The 21,577-nt window shown below is 39.0% G+C and overlaps 1 protein-coding gene across 1 annotated transcript; it reads left to right on the top strand.

The window, feature by feature from the left end:
• The first annotated feature begins 8,695 nt into the window (after positions 1-8,695).
• Positions 8,696-9,394, top strand: LOC138905206 (uncharacterized). The gene is made up of 2 exons (XM_070193712.1): positions 8,696-8,975; positions 9,162-9,394. The coding sequence occupies exons 1-2, from the start codon at positions 8,696-8,698 to the stop codon at positions 9,392-9,394; spliced, it is 513 nt and encodes a 170-aa protein (XP_070049813.1).
• The last annotated feature ends 12,183 nt before the right edge of the window (positions 9,395-21,577 follow it).

Below are 21,577 nucleotides of genomic sequence, written 5' to 3'. Positions count from 1 at the left end.
TACATTTTGTTTATGTACTCATGCTACACTTCTGCACTAACCGTGCAGGTTCTGAGGCAGGTGCATCTGGTGGTTATCCTGGCGCGCACTCCTGATACTCCGAGACTTAGCGGTGAGCTGTTTCCCGAGCCCATTCTGCAGCACCCGAAGTCTCTCTTTTGTACTTACTTTCCGTCTACTTTATTTTAGATAGTAGCTTAGTGTTTTATATATTCTATTAGTAGCTCATACACTTGCGACACCAGGTGTTGAAATTTCACTAGTAGACACTTGATGATTTTAAGTATTTACTTCACCATATTTGTTCTTATAATTGTTTACACTTTATTTTACTAAATTTCTCACCTCTTACTCACTTAATAATTAAAAATTAACTATTTCTAAAATGTTAAAAGAATAAACACATGGTTAGTGCACCGCTGGCTGACCTAGCAGTGACACTGGGCATCGTCAGGACCTGTAGGAAAAATTGGGTCGTGACAGTAACCTTTTGCAACCAACCTTGCTTTGTGCCTGGAAACAGTCCCATCCGAATTTTTCTTGAGTCTAAACAACAATTTACAACCTGTTACTTTTCGCAATGAAGGAGGAGGAACCGGACTCCAAGTGTCATTGTTGATCAATGCTTAAAGCTCAACATAGACTATTAATTTTTTTCACTTATCATTTAACATTGCTTCATGGATAGATACAAGCTCAGCTGAAGTGAGATCAACGTTGTAAGCCTTGGGTTTGTAGATACCAGCTTTGGATCTGGTTACCATAGGATGTGTGTTAACTGTTGTTTCTAATTCAGGTGTTGTGTCAGCAGGCAATCTGATTGCTGGTGGTTCAAGTTGTTCAACAAAAGTGAAAGAAGGTGTGGGTGACGTTGTAAGGGGATGATCTATACGTGACGGTTCTAACATATTTTGAGGAGTAGGGGGAAGTTGAATACCCACAGGTTCTCCAACAGTTGATGTGATATTCTGAGATGGTAATGTGCAATTGTTCTTCGAGTTAGCAACAAGAGGTATGACTCCTGAGAAGGGTTTAATAGTTGTTAAAACACCTTGAGGAACCTGAGATACAAAAGGAAAAGTATTCTCATCAAATGAGACATGCCCTGATATAATTATTCTTCCATCTGGTGTAAGGCACTTATACCCTCTATGATTTGCACCTTAACCTAAGAAGGTGCATGGTTGGGACCGAAACTCAACTTTGTGCCTATTAAATGGTCTCAGTAAAGGAAAGCATTGACATCCAAATACTTTGAGAAAATAGTAATCAAGTTTTCTGCCAAAGATCTTCTCATGAGGGCTCATGTACTGAATGACCTTCGAAGGTAACCTGTTAATCAAGAAAACAGCGGAGTAGAATGCATCACTCCAAAATTTTAATGGTAACGAAGCTTGAGCTAAGAGAGTGAGACCCGTTTCAACAATGTGTCTATTTTTGCGTTCAACAATGCCATTTTGGGGTGAAGTGTATGGACAAATGAACCTATGTATGATACCATTTCCGAGGAAATGATGTTTAAGCAAGTTGAACTCTGTTCCATTATCAGTTTGAACTTCTTTAATTTTCTTATCAAAGCGCCTTTCTGCCATTGCTTGAAAATTAAGAAAGGATTGAGGTGTATCAGATTTGTGAGTGAGGAATGTAATCCAGGTGAACCATGTATAGGCATCAACAAAGGAGATGTAGTAAGAAAAACCAGACAAATGAACAGGGGCAAAACCTCAATAAGTTCAAGTGGCTCAGTATAAACAGTATCAAGACTTTTGAAAGGTAACTTGTGCATTTTCCCATATAACAAGCAGTACATGATTCAAATACTCTAAACTTTGAAAAGGAAACATTACAATCTTTCAGAGAATGATGAACAACAACAATGGAGAGGTTTCCTAATCATCTATGCCAGACATCATAACAGTCTAAACTAAATTGCAGGAAGGAAAAAAATGACTAGAAACAGAGATTGGGTGTGAGGCATGACTTGAAGATGGCTTGAGAGGAGCTCCAGAGTTTGAAGAAGGCTTCTGAAGTGAGGAGAGATGCGAAAGATAAAGACCATCATATTCATGCGCTTGAAGGAGTGCCTCCCTGGTGACCATATCCTTCACAAAACAATGAGAGAGAAAGAAATTCAAACATTACATTATTGTCCTTTGAGAACTTTGAAAAAAATAATAAGTTCTTTATGACTTTAGGTGCAAGCAATATATTTGACAAGAGTAGAGGTTTAGAATTTGTAAGAAGTGACGATTGTCCTATATGAGTGAAGGGAAGAGAATTTCCATTACCCACTGTAATTGTGCCTGAGCCTGTGTATTGAGAGCTATTTGTCACATTGTTTGCATCATTAGTAATTTGGTGAGTGGCTCCTGAGTCTGGGTACCAAGCACTATTTTTGACTATTTCAGGAGTCGTTATGTGAGCCTGTGGAGTGACATGTGAAGTTGAAAAACCAGTACCAGAGTTACTGTAGTTTTGAGAACCAGCAAGATTGTTGGGAGTAAATTGAAGTGAGGTGGATATCTGGGAGTAGGCAAAGGTAGGTGGTGAATATGTTTGGGTAAGGGGGTTATAAGAGAGGTTGAATGGAGAAGGTCATGTTTGGTAGTGATAAGAATGATATGCTTGTGAAGGCTGTTGAACTAGTGGTGATAGAAGAGGTTGGCCAGGTGTAGGACTAGTGAAGCGAAGGTCAAACCTGTAGAAGCACCGATTAACAAGATGTCCTAATTTTCTACATAATTGCCACTGATGCCTAGTACCTCTCCTGCGGCCTCTTCCTTGGAAGGGAGAAGGTGCAGTAGGTTGTGGAGAAGCTTGGTAGTTTGGAGGCTGATAAGGTGCAGTAGGTTATGGAGAAGCTTGGCAGTTTGGAGGCTGATAAGAAGGTAGGCCATGAAGTGGGGAAGGAGTAGTAAAAATGGGACTTGCCTGGTTGGTGACAAGGTTAGTAGATACAGAAAGATGAATAATACTATCTTGTTGTCGAGTCTCTGCATCAAGTAGAACGCTAGTCACTGTCACGACCCAAAATCACACCTGTCGTGATGGCGCCTATATTAATACTAGGCAAGCCGACAACCTCAATAACCCACAAATTTCTTTTTGTTTGAAACATAATATTTGAATTCAACAGAAAATCTCACAAATATAGATATAAATACACTCCCAAAATTCGAAGTCACTGAGTACATGAACATCTAAATGATAATAAAGTCTAACTGATAAAAATACTGTCTGAGAATATAGAACAATACAATAACTAAAAGGAAAGAGAGTCAATGTCTGCGGACGCCAAACAACTACCTTGATAGTCCCAACATATGAAACTCTGAAATCTAGCAGCCGCCATATCCGGAAGTACCTGAATCTGCACACGAGGTGCATGGTGTAGTATGAGTACAACCAACTCAATAAATAACAAGACTAACCTTTGGGCTGAAAGTAGTGACAAGCTCAACAGGTACAGTCCAGTATAGAAATAACAGTACAAAAATGTAGGCATGCTTTCAAGTTCAACAGTTAAACTCAGTACAAGTAAAATTGATCAATTCTCAATGGTATGAGGAATATGACATCTCTATATCTACATGCCAATGTACGTGCTGTATGTGATGCACCTCAGTGGAAAACTTCTACTCACAAATCTCAAAATACTTAATTACTCAGTACTGTATATGGCCAATCCAGCCCAGAGAAGATCCATCCATATATATACATACATCAACTAACAGACAGTCACTCAGTACTATATAAGGCCAATCCAGTCCAAAAATATAAATACTTCGGGCAAGATCCATGCCCGGGGAAGATCCATCCCTAAGATAAATAAATAAATAATTAAGGCAAGTCCATGTCCTGGGAAGTCCATCCCAAATATAAACATCAACTGCGCTCGCTGTGGGGGGTGCAGACTCCGAAGGGGCTCCTTCAGCCTAAGCGCTATATGAAGCCAATATGGCCTATTGCGGCGTGCAGTCCGATCTCATAATAATAAAGCCTATAAGGCCTGCTGTGGCATGCAGCCCCGATCCATATAATAATAATATGTATAAAACCAATATGGCATGTTGCGTCGCGCAGCTCGATCGCATAAATATCCTCATAATGGATGAACATGAATGAGTATGAAATGTATATTTTAAAATAATTAATTCAACAGCAACACGACCACGTGTGTCCTAAAATATCAGCACGTAGCTTAAACATGATCTTTAATACGAGCTTCAGCTCAATTTCTCTAACACGTAGGGAACATATGAATAATGACATGATTCTTTGATTTGCAACTCTATGGAATTTATTTAAGTCACAATTTCTATGGTGCACGCTCACACGCCCGTCACCTAGCATGTGCGTCACCTCCGAACAATTCATATAATACGTAATTTAGGGATTCATACCCTCATAACCAAGTTTAGAAGTGTTACTTACCTCAAACCGTGCATGTTCATTATTCCAATATGCCTTTGCTTCGCGAATCAGCCTCCGAACGCCTCGAATCTAGTCACAATTAATTCGATACAATCAACACAAATTATAGGAATCAATTCCATATGAAAATACTAATTTTCCAACAAAATCTGAAATTTGATTCAAAATTTATCAGTGGGGCCCACATCTCGGAACCCAACAAAAGTTATAAAATATGAACGCCCATTCAACCACGAGTCTAACCATACCAAATTTACCAAATTCTGACATCAACTCGACCTTCAAATCCTCAAATCTTATTTTCAAACCTCTAGGCCCAAATCCTCGAATTTCACCTCTAAAACACGTTATCTAGTTGAAATACTCGATGATAATTCAATATTATTGACTAACAATAATCACAAATGACTTACCTCAAGTTTTCCCGTGAAATCCCTCTGAAAAATTGCCTCATCCCATGTTGGAAATGTCCAAACATGCCAAAATCTCGCAACCCCTCTGTTTTTATTCTGTCCAGGGCTTTTTGCTTCTGTGAAATTTTTAACCTCATCTACGGTCTCGCAGATGCAAGGTCCTACCCGCTTCTGTAGCTCCTTTCGCTTATGCGGACAGCAATCCGCTTTTGCGGTCCGGTGCAATTTGTCGCTTCTGCGAGTTTTCGTCCGCTTCTGCGGACCTCACGCTTATGCGATACCAGGATCACTTTTGCGAGCTCGCACCTGCGAGATAATCTCCGCAGGTGCGATTGCATCAGTAGGCAACAAATTCCCAGCTTTGTTGTAATTCCAAATTTGATTCATTAACTATCCGAAATTCACCAGAAGCCCCCAGGACCTCAACCAAATATACCAACAAGTCCTAAAACATCATACGAACTTAGTCGAGGCCTCAAATCACATCAAACAATGCTAAAAATACGAATCATACCTCAATTCAAGCTTAATGAAACTAAGAAATTTTAACTTCTACATTCAATGTCGAAACCTATCAAATCAAGTCTGATTGACCTTAAATTTTGCACACAAGTCATAAATGGTAGCTAGGTGAATCGAATCAGATACTCGTTCGCCACAACTTGCCAATGAGTCGCAAAGAGATGTGATACCAGAGAGATATTCACGCATACTTTTGTTGCCTTTACGTTGACCCTTGAGCATACTGTAAAGATGCATAATTCTAGTGGTGGTATGTGTGTTAAAGATCTGGGTGAGTGTTTTCTAGATGTAGGCAGAGGTGGTCAAACCAACAAGGGAAGGAAGGAGACTTGGACTGACTGAGGCGAGTAGCCAAGATGCAAGGGCGCTGTCTTGTTGCTCGTGGGTAAGGAACTCAGGATTTGGGATCGCTTTGCCTTCTTCAACAATGGTGGCTGAAGGAGCAGCAAGAGAGTCATCCAGAAGGTAGTGGAGATTGTGACTCCTGATTATGAGTGAAACTTGTTGTTTCTATAACAGGTAGTTATCTTCATTAAGCTAAAGATTCACTTTCTTTGTAGAGAACAATGGAGATGTAAGAAAAGTAGAAGAAGATCCATGAGGGGTTGTGTTGATAGCAGACTCAGTACTAGCAGAGGAAGGCGACATAATGAGATATCAATAAAAAAAATTAATTATAGAGGAGTGAAGTAAGAATCAAAGGCAAAAATGGAAAGCTTGCAGCAAAGTAATGGAAAAGCTTGCAGAATAAGAAACTGATGGATCGAGAGGTTGTTTGTTAGACAAAATGCTCTCATACCATATTACTCTATATAGAAATGGACAAAAACAAATATGCAACAGAAGAATATCCTATTTCAGTGAATTCATAAGTGTTACAGAGGGGGCTACATATAGCACATAGAGCAGCTACGTGTCCAAACAAGAAAGGAGAATGGAAATACAATGACAACTATGACAAATGTATAGTAAAATGGATAAGATAGTTGTATATAAATTACTATCTCTAATACTACTATTATGGCAATTGAAGATTGAAGAGAAGAAGCTTAATATTTTTGGGTTTACGTACACATGAGTGATCTTTAGGATGGGTAGTGAGGTATGAGAGAGGAGAAGAAGAGGAAGAAGAAGAATGAAAGAAGGATTTTCTGAGAAGCTTTAATGAAGAGAATCGACGACAAATAACTACATACATCGTTGCGTGTTTTGATGATTAAAAGTTGTTCATACACAAATACAAAGTAAGCGAACCTAATCTTTTTTTCTTTTCTTCCACGATAAAACCCTAGACCTGATGACGCTGATGATATATCTCTCTGTCTTGTCAACCAAGATACTATTTGCTGGTGGGGAAAAAAAAGGAAACAATATTATACTGAAAACTTAAATTTATAAGTAGTACAAAATAAATATTTATAAGCAGCATAAAATAAAATGATGACAAAATCGTAACCTACACAAAACTTTGGGCGACTCTGATAGTGGGTTGTTTCAATCATCCCAAAAAGTATGGGCTTTAACCCATAACGGAATGCATGGTATATAAAAGGGGAAAAGGACACTGCATAGTTACTCTTAAAATAATAGTCAAAAAATATATATTTTTTGTATATATATATACATTTTATATGTTAAACAAAAATTATATAAATTTTATACACTTTTTCGGCTACCAAATATAAATAGTTTCTGGCGCGGGCTAAAAGTGATAATTCCCCGTACATAGCACAAATATATTTGCTTTATAAAATAAATACTACAAATAAAAAAAATGATTCTCTGCTTATTTTTTGAGAGTTTGTTGAGAATACTGGGGGTTCCAAAGTCTGGTATTTCAATAGCATGTTTTTTTTTCTTTTTTTTTTGGTAATCCACAATTTACAGAATATCAATAAAACAGCTCAAGTATTCATATGGAACCACAAGGTTAAAACTTCGCCCAAAGAATTAAAACATGAAAGAGTGTTCGAACTTCGAATTGACAAATAACAGGTTTTAAAAAGAAAGACAAGACAAACTGGCTCGTCGAATTAATCAAATTAATTAAAGTCTCCACCTATTATTTTAGAATGAGGCATCTCATCATTTGAAATATAGACAAATTAAGTAAAGTAAAAATAACAATTAAGATATCGTAATATGAAAACAAAAATTACAAAGGGCAAAATTACTACTACTCTCATAGAAAATCTACCAAGTGACATTTCTATGACCTTGGACATATGAAAAATAAAAACCTCCACGATAAAAGAGGTGGAGGACTATCCAACGAGGCCAAGGTAATTAAATTAATAAAAATGGTAATTAATCTTTCAGTAAAACATTTTTTTTCCCCGAAAAAAGTATCCTAGAGTCCTCAAACACACATGCTCGAGTTTTTAAGCATAAAAAATCGTATGGCTTTAGGGTTGTTTTGGACCTGAAATTCAGGGTGGGTTTCACAATAACTTAAACAACTTCTCTATAAATTCATATTTTAGAATAAGCCACGTCATCAATTGAATTGTAGACAAATTACTTAAAGTGAAAAATAATAACTAAGATATCTGAATTTGAAAACAAAAATTACATATAAAAATGATCTTCACCCTAAAAGAAAGTGTTCTCTGTTATGAATATATTATATTATGAATGTTCATTTAGTACTCCGTTATAAAGAAGCTTTCTGAAGATGCTTATCCATATGGTACTCCGCCGTAAATATGTTTATCTATTTAGTACTCTATTGGAAATAAGCCTCCTGAAGAAACTTATCTTTTCGGTACTCCGTTATGGATAAATATTACCCCCGGTAGAAGATTATCTATATCTGGTACAATGAGCTTATCCTTTCGGTACTCCGTTATGGATAAATATTACCCACGGTAGAAGCAGCTTATACAATAGCTTGCAGTAGCAGCTTACACAACAGTTGCAGTAGCAGCTTACAAGCAGAGTACCAGCTTACAAGCAGAGTACCAGCTTACAAGCAGCTTACACAGCAACTTGCAGTAGCAGCTTACACAGCAGCTTGCAGTAGCAACTTATAAGCAGCTTACACAACAGCTTGCAGTAGCAGCTTACACAGCAGCTTCCATTCTTCTATAAATAGAGGAGTTTTCAGTTCATTATGTACATCAGTTTGAAATTGAATAATATATCAGTTTCTCTCTATACTTGTCTTTACTTTACAGTCTTTATTTTATAACACGTTATCAGCACGAGACTCTGCCATCTCGAGCAAATACTTTGAAAGTATCAGAGGTACGAACTTTCTTTTCTAAATAATGTCAAATCTTTCTAAACTTATATTTGTAGCCCTGGATATATCGGGCAAAAGCTACATGTCTTGGGTGCTTGATGCTGAAATTCATCTTGATGCGATGGGTCTAGCAGACGCTATCAAGGACAAAAATCAAGCATCAAACCAAGATCGTGCCAAAGCGATGATATTCCTATGCCATCACCTTGATGAAGGCTTGAAAATGGAATATCTCACTGTTAAATATCCAGTCATACTGTGGAATAATTTGAAAGATAAATATGACCACCTGAAGATGATCGTTCTTCCACAGGCACATTATGACTGGACCCATCTAAGGCTACAAGATTTTAAATCTATCAGTGAGTATAATTCTGCTATGTTCAGAATTATTTCCCAAGTAAAATTATGTGGTGATAATATTACTGATCATGATATGTTGGAGAAAACTTTCACCATTTTTCATGCTTCGAATATGCTCCTGCAACAGCAATATCGAGAGATAGGATTCAAAAAATATTCTGAACTTATCTCACATCTTCTTACAGCCGAGCAACATAATGGGCTATTAATGAAAAATTATGAAAGTCTACCTACTGGTACTTATCCATTCCCTGAAGTGAATGAGACGAACTTCCACCAAGCTAAGCGTGGAAGAGGTCGTGGCCCTAGTCGTGGTCATGGCCGTGGTCGGGTAAGAAACTCTAATTATGGTAATAAGAATGCACTAAAGAACTCTCCTCACCATCCAGCAGTGAAAAAGGAAGGAACAAAAGCATGAAGCGGTGCAAGCAACAAAGGCAGAAAATACATGCTATAGATGTGGAGAAAAAGGGCACTGGTCACGTACCTGTCGCACGTTAAAGCACCTAGTTGAGCTTTATCAAGCCTCCCTGAAGAAGACAGAGAAAAATACTGAGGCAAATTTTATTTCTGAATATAATTTAGACTTCATGCATTTGTATGTAGCTGATTACTTTGCACTCCCGGAAGGAGAAACAAGTCATGTGATTGGTGATGAATCTGTAGAAATATAAATATTTTAATTTTTGTTGTTTGTAGTAGATAGTATGGTTATGTATTTGTTGTACATAAACAAAAGTTATGCTTTGATAATGATGTTTACTGTCATATTTATTTTGTTTATGTCATTTTGAAGAATATGGATAGTCCTCAAATTATATTTGGATCAAAGACCAATCATGAAGATATTTGTATAATTGATAGTGGAACAACTCATGCCATATTCAAAGATTAGAAATACTTTTCTTATTTGCATAAGGAAAAAGTAAATGTTTCAATAATTTCTGATAATATAAGTTTGATGGAAGGCTCCGGAAGAGCCATTATATTTTTGTCTAAGGGAACATAACTTATTATAAACAATGCATTATTCTCCTCCAAGTCTCGAAGAAACTTGTTGAGTTTTATAGCTATCCGACGAAATGGGTATCATGTTGAGACGATAGATGAAATAAATATGGAATATCTTTGTATTACAAACAATGTTTCTGGCCAGAAATGCATTGTAAAAAAGTTACCAACTTTATCTTCTGGCTTATTGTCACGACCCAAAAATCCTAACCTGTCGTGATGGCGTCTATCCCAGTACTAGGCAAGCCGATAACATCAATAACCCACGATTTCCTTTAAATTTAAAAGCGTAACATTTAATACAATACCAAAAATCTAGAAATTTCTGATACAACACTCCCAAAACCTGATGTCACTGAGTACATGAGCATCTAATATGAGTACAAGTCTGGAAAATACGGTCTACAATAGTCTGAGACCAAATACAGTAAACAAGGAGATAGAGAAGGAGAGACAAGGTCTGCGGAACACGGCAACTACCTCAAAATCTCCTGAAAGTCAACTGCGCGAAATGATCAACACTCGCTATGTTCAGGAATACCTGGATCTGCACACGAAGTGCAGGGTGTAGTATGAGTACAACCAACTCAGCAAGTAACAATAATAACTAAGGAACTGAAGATAATGACGAGCTACACAGTCATAGTTCACTTTCAGTAGTTCCAGCAAAGAATAGACATGTTTTCAAATCCGGCAGTTTAAGTCAAATCAATTTATACAGTTTAATTTCAAGTAATCCGGATATAAATTCTTTCAGAGATTTCACAACAATGACAGATGGCAACCAAGTGCAACAACAAATGCAAAGCAAGTACAACCTCTCAGGCAACAGTCACTCAGCTCATCACAATAGCTCAACCACTCAGCTCTCAGCTCTCAGCACTCACACTCAATGGGTACCCGCGCTCACTTGGGGTGTGTACAGACTCTGGAGGGGATCCTACAGCCCAAGCGCCATAATCTGCACGGATAACTCACGTGTTGCATGGACAACTCACGTGCTATAATATCCTGCACGAACAACTCACGTGCCATAATATCCTTACCTCACCGACAGGCCCTCGGCCTTACTTAGTCCTCAACCTCTCAAGTCTCTCGGGCTCTCAGAAATCACAAAGATCAGCCCAAACAAAGATAACATAGTATATCAACAAATATCCTGAAAAACTGAGGTATAATATGCAAGAAAAATCATGACTGAGTACAAGACATCAATTAGCAAATAATTCAACAAGTACGCGACCTCTACGGGTCTCAACAGTATTATAATATAGCCTAAGCATGATTTCTAACATGATTTATAGTCAAATTTCTTCAACACATAGAGATCATATAGCTAACAATAAATTATTAAACTTTATAATTTCCCGGGATGGACCAAGTCACAATCCCCTCGGTGCACGCTCATACGCCCGTCACCTAGCATGTGTGCCACCTCTAAAATAATCACATGATACCAAAATCCGGGGTTTCATACCCTCAGGACCAGATTTATAATTATTACTTACCTCAACCCGTGTACTTATTTATTCCGCTATGCCCTTGCCACGAGAATTGGTCTCCAAAAGCCTCGTATCTAGCCACAATTAATTCGAATCAGTCAATACAAATTATTGTAATTAATTCCATAAGGAAATACTAATTTTTCTAATAAAATCCGAAATTAACTCAAAAATTATCCGTAGGGCCCACGTCTCGGAACCCAACAAAAGTTACAGAATATGAATGCTCATTCAACCACGAGTCCAACCATATAAATTTCACCAAAATCCGACACCAACTCGACCCTCAAATTTTCAATTAAAATCTATGAAGATTTCTACCATTTTCAACCCAATCCTTACCCATTTGAACTTAACAATCTTTCCACAACCTTATTGGTATGTATATATGATACTCTACACCCAAGAATCATACTATTAATCATCCATCTTTACTCTAAATCCAAAATTGAAGAATTAGGGAAAGAAATTCTTACCTCTTTGAAGCCCTAGCAAGATCCTTGTGAAATCTTCAAACCTTGAACAAGAATTGATGGATAAATCACTAAGTTTTCACTTTCTCTCTCTAAAATGCTCTCATCTCTCTCCAAAATATCAGATTTTTGGCTCAAAAATGAGCTTCAAGGGCTATAAATCGAAGTTGGGTCGGGTCAAAAATTAGAAAGAATGGAAGCTCCGACACAGCTATGCGATCGCATAACAGGTATGCGGTCTGCATATCCGCCGCATAAATTGGCCTCCAAAGCTGGGCGTTACTGACTCGGTCTGCAGTCATTATGCGGCCCGCATACTTGTTTCGCGGTCGCATAATACACCGTAAAATAGGTTTGCGGTCGCATAGTGCACCACAGATTTTTCTCAAATCTTGCCCCTCTCCTGATCTACTTTGCGACCATTATACGGTCCGCAGAGTGATTCTGCGACCGCATAATGGTCGCAGAAATGATCATTTTCCGATAAAATTTTTCTTTACACATCGGCACCACCAAACCTTAATTTCCTTAGCAAAATTTCTCCGGGGTCATTACACATAAGTTAACATTCGGTCAACCTTTTCAACTTAAATTCTAAACCTTGGAACTAAGCGCTCTAAATCATTTCAAAACCTCACCGAACCCAAACCAATTACCCCGGCAAGCCAAATAACAACTGTAATTCATAATTTGAGCAGTAAATAGGGGAACGGGATTGCAATAGTCAAAACGACCGGTCGGGTCGTTACACTTATACTATTCAAAGATTAGTACAGTTGAAGCACACTCTATCGTAAACTAGAAGTTTACTGATTCAAATATTTTTGTGCTTTGGCATGGCCGTTTGGGCCATCCTGGATCAATAATGATGAGACAAATTACTGAAAATTCGAGTGGGCATCCATTAAAGAACCTGAAGATTCTTACAAATAATGAATTTTCTTGTGATGCTTGTTATCAAGGCAAAATGATCACTAGACCATCACCAATAAAGGTTGGCATTGAATCCCCTGCCTTTTTAGAAAATATACGTAGAGATATATGTGGACCTATTCACCCACCAAGTGGGCTGTTTAGATATTTTATGGTCCTAATAGATGCATCTTCAAGATGGTCTCATGTGCGCCTACTATTATCTCGCAACATGGTGTTTGCAAATCTATTAGCCCAAATAATTCGATTAAGGGCACAATTCCCAGATTATCCTATAAAGACTATTCGCCTTGATAATGCTGGAGAATTCTCATCTCAAGCTTTTGATGATTATTGTCTATTATTTGGGATAAAAGTTGAATATCCTGTAGCTTATATTCATACTCAAAATAGTCTTGCAGAGTCATTTATTAAACGCCTGCAATTGATAGCAAGACCACTACATATGAAAACAAAATTGCCCACTGTTGTTTGGGGTCATGCTATCTTGCATGCAACATCACCTATCCGTCTCAGACCAATATATTATAATAAATATTCTCTGTCACAATTAGTTTTTGGTCATGAACCAAATATTACCCATCTATGAATTTTCGGATGTGTTGTATATGTACCAGTAGCACCACCATAGCTGTAACGACCCGACCAGTCGTTTTGAGCTGTAGCGCATCGTTCGGCGATTTCAGGCCATGAGCAGCTTCACTTCAGGTATTATGACTTGTACGCGTGATCGGGATTGAATTTCGGGAAGTTCAGAGTTGAATTGGAAAGAAAATTCTCATTTCAAAATTAAGTTGGAAGAATTGACTAAGATTTAGATTTTAGAGTAAACGGCCTCGGAATCGGGATTTAAAGTATCCAGCAGGTTCGTATGATGATTTCGGACTTGGGCGTATGTTCGGATCGGGTTTTGGATGCCCCAGGAGCATTTCGGCACCTATTGTGGAAGTTAGCACTTTGGAAGAATTTCATGAATTTGGGGTGGAGGTGAATTTTATATTATTGATGTCCGTTTGGGATTCCGAGTCTAGAAATAGCTCTGTATGGTGATTCTGGTATTGGGAGCGCGTCTGGAAGTGGATTCGTAGGTCCGTAGATCATTTTGGAGTCATTTGGCTAAAGCTAAAAATTTGAAGGTTTTGAGAAGTTTGACCGGAAGTGGACTTTTTGATATCGGGGTCGGAATCCGATTCTGGAAGTTGGAGTAGGTCCGTATGGTGATTTAAGACTTGCACGCAAAATTTGGAGTCGTTCCGAGTAGTTTAAGTATATTTCAGCGCGTTTGGAGTAAGTTTGAAGAATTTGAAATTTCTAAGTTGAATCAATTTGGTTTGGATATGATTTTTAGTTTTGATGTTGTTTTACACGTTTCGAGAGTTCGAGCGAGTCCGTTTTATGATTTCAAACTTGTTGGTATGTTCGAGCGGGACCCTGGGGGCCCCGAGTGTTAACGGGACGAGGCTCAGACCAATTTTGAAATTTTGAAGAAGAGCTGAAGCTTCCAGCTTCTGGTATGATCGCACCTGCGCATGGGCAGCCGCAGGTGCGAAGGAAAGGAGCTTCCCAGCAACCACATATGCGAAGTATATTGGTGCACCTGCGAATACACATGTGCGAAGGATATGCGCGTAGAAGCGGATGGATGCGCAGGTGCAAAGGGACGGGCGCACCTGCGTTTGCGCAGAAGCAAGCATTGTTCCGCAGGTGCGGAACCGCAATTGCGAAAATCGCAAAAGGCAGAACCTTCATTTAAGTCCGGAGTTGCGTATTTTTAGCCATTATTTCTTTATGTTCTAGGTGATTGTGGAGCATTTTGAGAGGGGATTTCAACTAGCAACTTGAAGGTAAGTTAGTTCTACACACTTTAAGTTAAATACATAGATTTTGGGTAGATTATAACTTATAAATCTTTGAAATCAAAGGTTTAGATGAAAAACCTAGATTTTTATAAAAATACGATTTTAACCATGAAAATGGTTATGGAATTGGATGAAAATTATATATATGAGTTCGTGAGGCTATGGGTAAACTTTATCTTCGAAAAATTTCGGAATCCGGGCACGCGGGCCCGAGGGTAATTTTTATCGACTTTTCGATTGGGGTTAGAAATTATTATAAATTGGATTATATTGAGAATTTGAGTGTATATTAATGGGTTTGCATAATTATTGTCTAGTTTTGGGGCGTTGGGCATCAATTCGAGTTGTTTGAAGGGCTCGAAAGTCGGTTATGGAACTTCGGAGCGAGGTAAGTCTCCTTTCTAACCTCGTAAGAGGGAATTAACCCCATAGGTAAACTAAAATATTGTGTGCTTCTATTTGTGGTGGCTATGTACGCACGAGGTGATGAGAGTTCGTACGTAGCTACTAGCTATGCCTGCGTCCGAGTAGTTTTAGGCTCACATCATGCCTTGTTGATATTGTTATTGATTTATGTTTATTGTTTGCCTTGAGAGGGAACGAGATTGAGTCTGCTTATTAAATGTTTTGAAAGGAGTTGAAATTAAAGAACTTAAGATTTAAAAGATTTCATTTGAACTTCAAAATTTTGAAAAGAATTGAGGAATAATATAATAGCTGAAGAATCTATGTGTAACCGCGTCGCATGTATTATTCGCGAGCGGGGTAATTTTCTTAAAAAGCTACAAGCTGAATTTCCATTAGTTTGAAAAGAATCAAGAAAGAGATATGATTTTAATGTTAAATTTATATTTGACCGCATAGCATGTATGATTCGCGAGCGGGGACCGTGTCGCATGTATGATTCGCGAGCGGGAAAATTTATAGATGCATCTATGGTTTGCGCCATTCGACCATCTGGCAGTGCACAGTTTAAATATTATGTTGGATCGGGCCGTACGACCTCGGCATGATTTGCGCATGACTTAGTTGATTGTTTGGAATTATTGATAATTGATATGGCCTCATTGTCCGGAGATATAAATTGTTAAAAGATGAAGATAAATTTGGAAATCCCCTATTAACAAGAGAATTATTTACCTGTCTCATGTTATTGTGTTTACCGTAGCCTCATAAAAATCCATAATTTATCATATCATTGGGATATTGATTATATCCCATAGTAAGTGTCCGAGTCGACCTCTCGTCACTACTTCTTCGAGGTTAGGCAGGATACTTACTAGGTACTCGTTGATTTACGTACTCATGCTATACTTGCTGGTTGCTGCATATTTTTCTGCAGGTATACATATGTTTAGCGGCCTTGTGGGCGCAGAGGCACGATTATGGCAGGGACTTAGGTGAGCTGCATTCTATACGATGTTCCGTAGCCAACAGAGTCTCCTTCAGAGTACTTACATTTTTCCTGTCCAATTGTATTCCGGACAGCCGTTGTATTTTATTTTACATTCTTAGTAAATGATCATGCACTCGTGACACCGGGTTTTGGGATGATTATGGGTTGTCTTGTATTGAAATTGTTGAAAATAATATTATTTACTTTGTAAACTCCATCTTTTGCTATTTAAATTGAAGGAAAATATGATTTCAAAAGTAACGAAAATGAGAACCCATTTAAGTATTCATTGTTGGCTTGCCTGACAGTGGTGTCCGGCGCCATCACGACCTTTATAGATTTCGGGTTGTGACAATATGGTATTAGAGCACTAGGTTCACTTAGATCTCAAGAGTCATGAGCGAGTTCTTGCGGATCGGTACGGAGACGTCTGTACTTATTTTCGAGAGGCTACAGGGCTATTAGGAGCACTTCCCTTCTTGATTTCTCATCGTGTGATTTGATTCCTTTGAGGCTTATGCCTTCATTTCTTTCCTATTCAATCTTATGCGACGTGAAGTGCTGGTTATAAATCGGGAATTGAGGAATTGTAATGGTACTACAGATATGGTGCAGGATGTTTCTCCCTGCATAGTTGATTTTTGCTATTGTCGTCGCCTTATAGAAGGATATTCTGTTATTTCAGCTCAGTAGTTGTACTTCTGAGAGCTTTGAGGCTATGCACATGTTGCGATGAAGCTCATGAGTTATTATCGCACAGCATTGATGTGATGGTAGGATGCTTACCTATGTGTCGGGGTATTGAATGACTTGAAAGGAGGTTTACTTAGTGCATTATTCAGAGATTCGGTATTTTACTTCCGACGGAGGAAAGGCAATCGAACTAAGAATGTTCAGACTTGGGTTGATGGAGTAGCGGGACTTGATATTTTCGAACATGGCAGAATCTTCGCCTGTGATGTGGCGTCATCATCCTTGATTGGTTATAATGTGTTAAGATTGCCACTGTTATGGTTTCCTTCAATTTGCCTTGGGGCAGAGTATTATAAATGGTACCGAGAAAGCGGCTGTCAGAAGTCGCAGTGTGCAGGGGTTCAAGATCGAATCGACATTTCCTGGTATTGATGACTCGAGAAAGATGATTTTTGGAAAGGTTTAATATTGGTAGGGATCTATCGGTTCAAGTGCTACAGAGATAGATTTTGACTTAAGGCAACAACTGGGCAGCGAAGGATGAGGAAGGACATGTGGGAGATGCCTTGCGGTGGATAAACTTATAGAAGGCTAAGTGTGAGAAACAAGAGTCGGGTAGTTGCTTAAAGGAGTGAGTTTGACCAAAGTGGGAGAGTGGCAGAGTAGCATGTGGGTTCTGTGATAGGATAGCTACACGTCTTGAGGAAAGTTTAGAGTGATTTGGGATTCATGGTTGTCAGTGACTAACTCTACGGACTTAATTTGAAATATTGGCTATTATACGGCGGGAGATGGGATACAACAGAAAGGAGTTGCTTGATATGAAGGAGGATACAACATGACTTTGGATTTGAAGGTATTGTCGCACCTTTAGTTGATGTCCGTGAGGGGTGGACAGATTTGTACAACTGGTGAATGAGCACATGCTCAGATGGGTTATCTACTACGAGTAGGTTAGCGGTCGTGTGGTGTTGACGAAGCTTCTGCGAAGAATTCTACTGGCTACCCAGTAAGATACCGAATATGTAAATGTGGCTAGTGGTTCGGAGTGTTCATAAAAGGTTTAACAAAAAGATTTCGAGGAATTTGGCGAGTTGGTTGTGCAAGATCAGTTCAAAGAATGAATCTTGGCGGGTTCTAGAGTTATACAATGGTAGCTTCAGGCTAAGTGGGAGAGCCTCACCATCTATGGTTGGATTACGTAGTTGTCAACTTGTGCGGTTTCTAGTTATCGGTGTATTAGTGGGTTATTGCGACTAAGGAAAGAAAACATCAGTGGCAATTTGAGCAAAGGATTTGAGGAATGTGTGTTGTATTTGGCCTTATCGATTCATGTTCAGGTTTTTGGAAAGACTCATCGTCTATGTTTCGTGTAGATGTGATGTACAAGGAAAATGATTCAACCGGGTGCTTATTGAGAGAGTGTTCATGTGCTAGCAGAGCCTTAGGGTTGATTATATTCGGGACCAGGTCAGAATGGGTGACTCTCAACAACGGTCCTTATGGATTCAAATGTAAAGTGTGGTGCCTAAGGATTTCGAGCTTGTAGTATGGTTGAGTATCGAGCTTTTGCAGCGGATTATGATAAAGGAGCTTGGAGTGTTCCGTGTTATCTTTGGTCTACGGGGTGTCATGAGAGGAATGGGAGCATTTAACTTGGGATTTATAGAAGAATTATCAGAATGGGTGTATCAGTTGAAGACGTGATCATGCACACAAGGAGGGTATGAAATGGTTCGTGAGTTTTGAGTCAGTGTGGTCTTGTGAAATGGGATCGCTCAGGACGAGTGCAGATTGAGTTCGCTATGTTTTGAATGGAGCTATTATTATCCCTAAGGCAAGTACAGGGTAAATTAGAAGGAGTCGGATCGATTAGCAATGGTTGAATTGGCATATGATGGCAATGATCAGCTCTTTCAGTATGTCGGGTTACTCATGTGATTGGTGACGGTACGTGCGAGGTTTGATGGTCGCCGTAACTGATCTTATTTGGAGGCTTTCGAGTATTATGGCCTATTATGTGTAGATGGATCCCAGAAGAGTTATGGTGGTTTAGACCACTACTTAGGTTGGTATTTTCTGCGGATAAGAGAATTTAGTCACGTGTTGCAATGGTTCCCTTGAAATGAGTTAAGTAGAGGGTTTCTATGTGATGAAGTGTTTACCCTATTAGTGGTTCAGGAGTTATGATGGAATTCTTGTACTCTTGCGCATTTGCGTGATTAAGTGCATCAAGTAGCAAGGGATTCAAAAGTTGAGGATTCTAGATTTCGGTTCGGTGTTGACAAGGATGTCATGAGCTCGGATGAGCAGGAAAAAGTATTCAGATGTTTAAATTAAGATGGTATTGTTTCGGTGTCACCTAAGTTCGATGTCATGTATAAGAGGCCTTATGTATTGATTTACAGATCCTTGATTCACTTTTCAGCGATTGGTGTGACCGATAGTATGAATGTACAGACTTGTTACCTGGTGCGGAAGGTCATAGGAGCATATCCCACAGGAAGATTGTATAAGTGTGACATGTAGTCACTTGATTGATTGAAGAATGGAAACCAAGTATGAAGATTTTGGTAATATCGCTAATTGGGAATTTATGCCTGGAGGGCGCTCGGTTCATTTGGTGGTGGACTGTGGAAGTTTGTTCCGGTTATGATTGTTGTTCTTATGTGTTATGGGAAATAGGGGTTATTATGGACCCTTGAAAGGTTATTAGCCAAGTATGGTGCGATTAGAATCGGCTTGAGGTCTAAAGATGGATTTAAAAGTGAATATGGGTTCAATGTCAGGCCGGATGTGTTCATTTTGGCATAGCGCTCCTTATGGAGGAGTATTCGGATGTTGGATGTCGTTTCATCGTTGGCTATTTCATGTAATACTATATTGTGTCGTGTGAGTTGTGAAACGGCTTGGTAAATTTCTTATGTGTTGAGGTTCCGCATAACGATGGTGTTATGTGAGCAGGATGGCTCTCGAGATTCAAATCATATATCGCACCTTAGTTGTGCTTGAGTTTTGTAGCCTATGGCGCTATCTGTCTCCCCAGGGATGGTATTATGCACTTAGCGTGCTTGTGGCCGATATTCGTGTATTTTATAGTAATGAGCATTCTAGCTCGGTAAGTATCTCTTTATGTAGATTTTATGTGTGGATCGGGTGGCACGCCGCCACGTGTATGTTGTTTGGATCGGGTTGCACGCCGCAACAGTGTAATGTTGAGTACAATTCCCTCTATCTATTCTTGTGTGTTTTGTTTCTCATTTTCTGGGGAAGGTTCATAACACCTTTTCGGTTGTCTAATTAGTTGTGCGGGTTAAGTAGTCCCTTCCATAGATTCATTTTCCTTATGTATCACATTCGAGTTGGTAGCTTGTTGGCACATTATGGCATCACACGAGACTTTTGACCGTGTCTGATGTGGCTTATTGCCTGAGCAGCTTGTACTGGGATGAGATGAGATTATTGGATCCGGGATCAGTGCGATCGGATTATATGAAGTATAGTAAAGAGAAAATACCATTATTTGGTTCATAATGAGGTGATGATTCTAGTCAAGAGGAGAGGTTCAATGGTTTGTTGACTCGGCAGTTGGTTATGAATTTCTACACATCTCTTCCGTCGTGGTTGCCAGAGTTGAAACAAGACTTATATATGTCATGAGGTGTATTGTGAGCATCAGATTCGTGAGATTTCGGCTATTATGATCAAAGAATATTATTATGGTCATGTAAATGTTGCGGTGCATGGTGTGAATTCATCAAAGATATGCAGTCATGTTCTAGTACATCGTGTGGTGATTGATACAGTGTTCGTATGTGGGAAGTCGGCCTGGCAGAGAATTTCGGATGTTGGAACTGGGCTCTAAGGCTTATTTGCCTAAATAAAAGAGAATATCTTCAGATTTGATCGAGCTAATATGCTCAACTGAGTTGTGGTAGCACGGGTAGGTGCACGAGGTGTTAAACAGTGATTTCGGACAACTCCAGCGCAATTCTTAGCACATTCGAGGACGAACGTATGTTTAAGTGGGAGAGAATGTAATGAACCGACCAGTCATTTTGAGCTCTAGTACGTCGTTTGGCGGTTTGAGGCCATGAGCAGCTTCACTTCAGGTATTATGACTTGTACGCATGGTCGGGATTGAATTTCGGGAAGTTTGGAGTTGAATTGGAAAGAAAATTTTCATTTCGAAAGCTTTAAGTTAGAAGAATTGACTAACATTGGATTTTAGAGTAAACGGCCTCGGAATCGGGATTTGAAGTGTCCAGCAGGTTCGTATGATGATTTCGGACTTGGGCGTATGTTAGGATTGGGTTTTGGATGCCCCGGGAGCGTTTCAGCACCTATTGTGGAAGTTAGCACTTTGGAAGAATTTCATGAATTTGGGGTGGAGGTGAATTTTATGTTATCGATGTACGTTTGTGATTCTGAGTCTGGGAATAGTTCCGTATGGTGATTCTGGTATCGGGAGCTCGTCCGGAAGTGGATTCGAAGGTCCGTATGTCATTTTGGAGTCATTTGGCTAAAGCTAGAAATTTGAATATTTTGAGAAGTTTGGCCGGAAATGGAGTTTTTGATATCGGGGTCGGAATCTGATTCTAGAAGTTGGAGTAGGTCCGTATGGTGATTTAAGACTTGCACGCAAAATTTGGTGTCGTTCTAAGTAGTTTAAGTATATTTCGGCCCGTTCGGAGTAAGTTTGAAGAATTTGAAATTTCTAAGTTGAATCAATTT

This window comes from Nicotiana tomentosiformis, chromosome 2 (assembly GCF_000390325.3).
Source record: "Nicotiana tomentosiformis chromosome 2, ASM39032v3, whole genome shotgun sequence".
NCBI lineage: Eukaryota > Viridiplantae > Streptophyta > Magnoliopsida > Solanales > Solanaceae > Nicotiana > Nicotiana tomentosiformis.
This window is presented reverse-complemented; position numbering and strand designations above follow the sequence as displayed.

Coding starts and splice junctions, on each gene's coding strand:
- LOC138905206 (XM_070193712.1), top strand. CDS start 8,696: ATGTCTTGGGTGCTTGATGCTGAAATTCATCTTGATGCGATGGGTCTA. Junction 8,976..9,161: donor ACAAGATTTTAAATCTATCA/GTGAGTATAATT, acceptor ATCTTCTTACAG/CCGAGCAACATAATGGGCTA.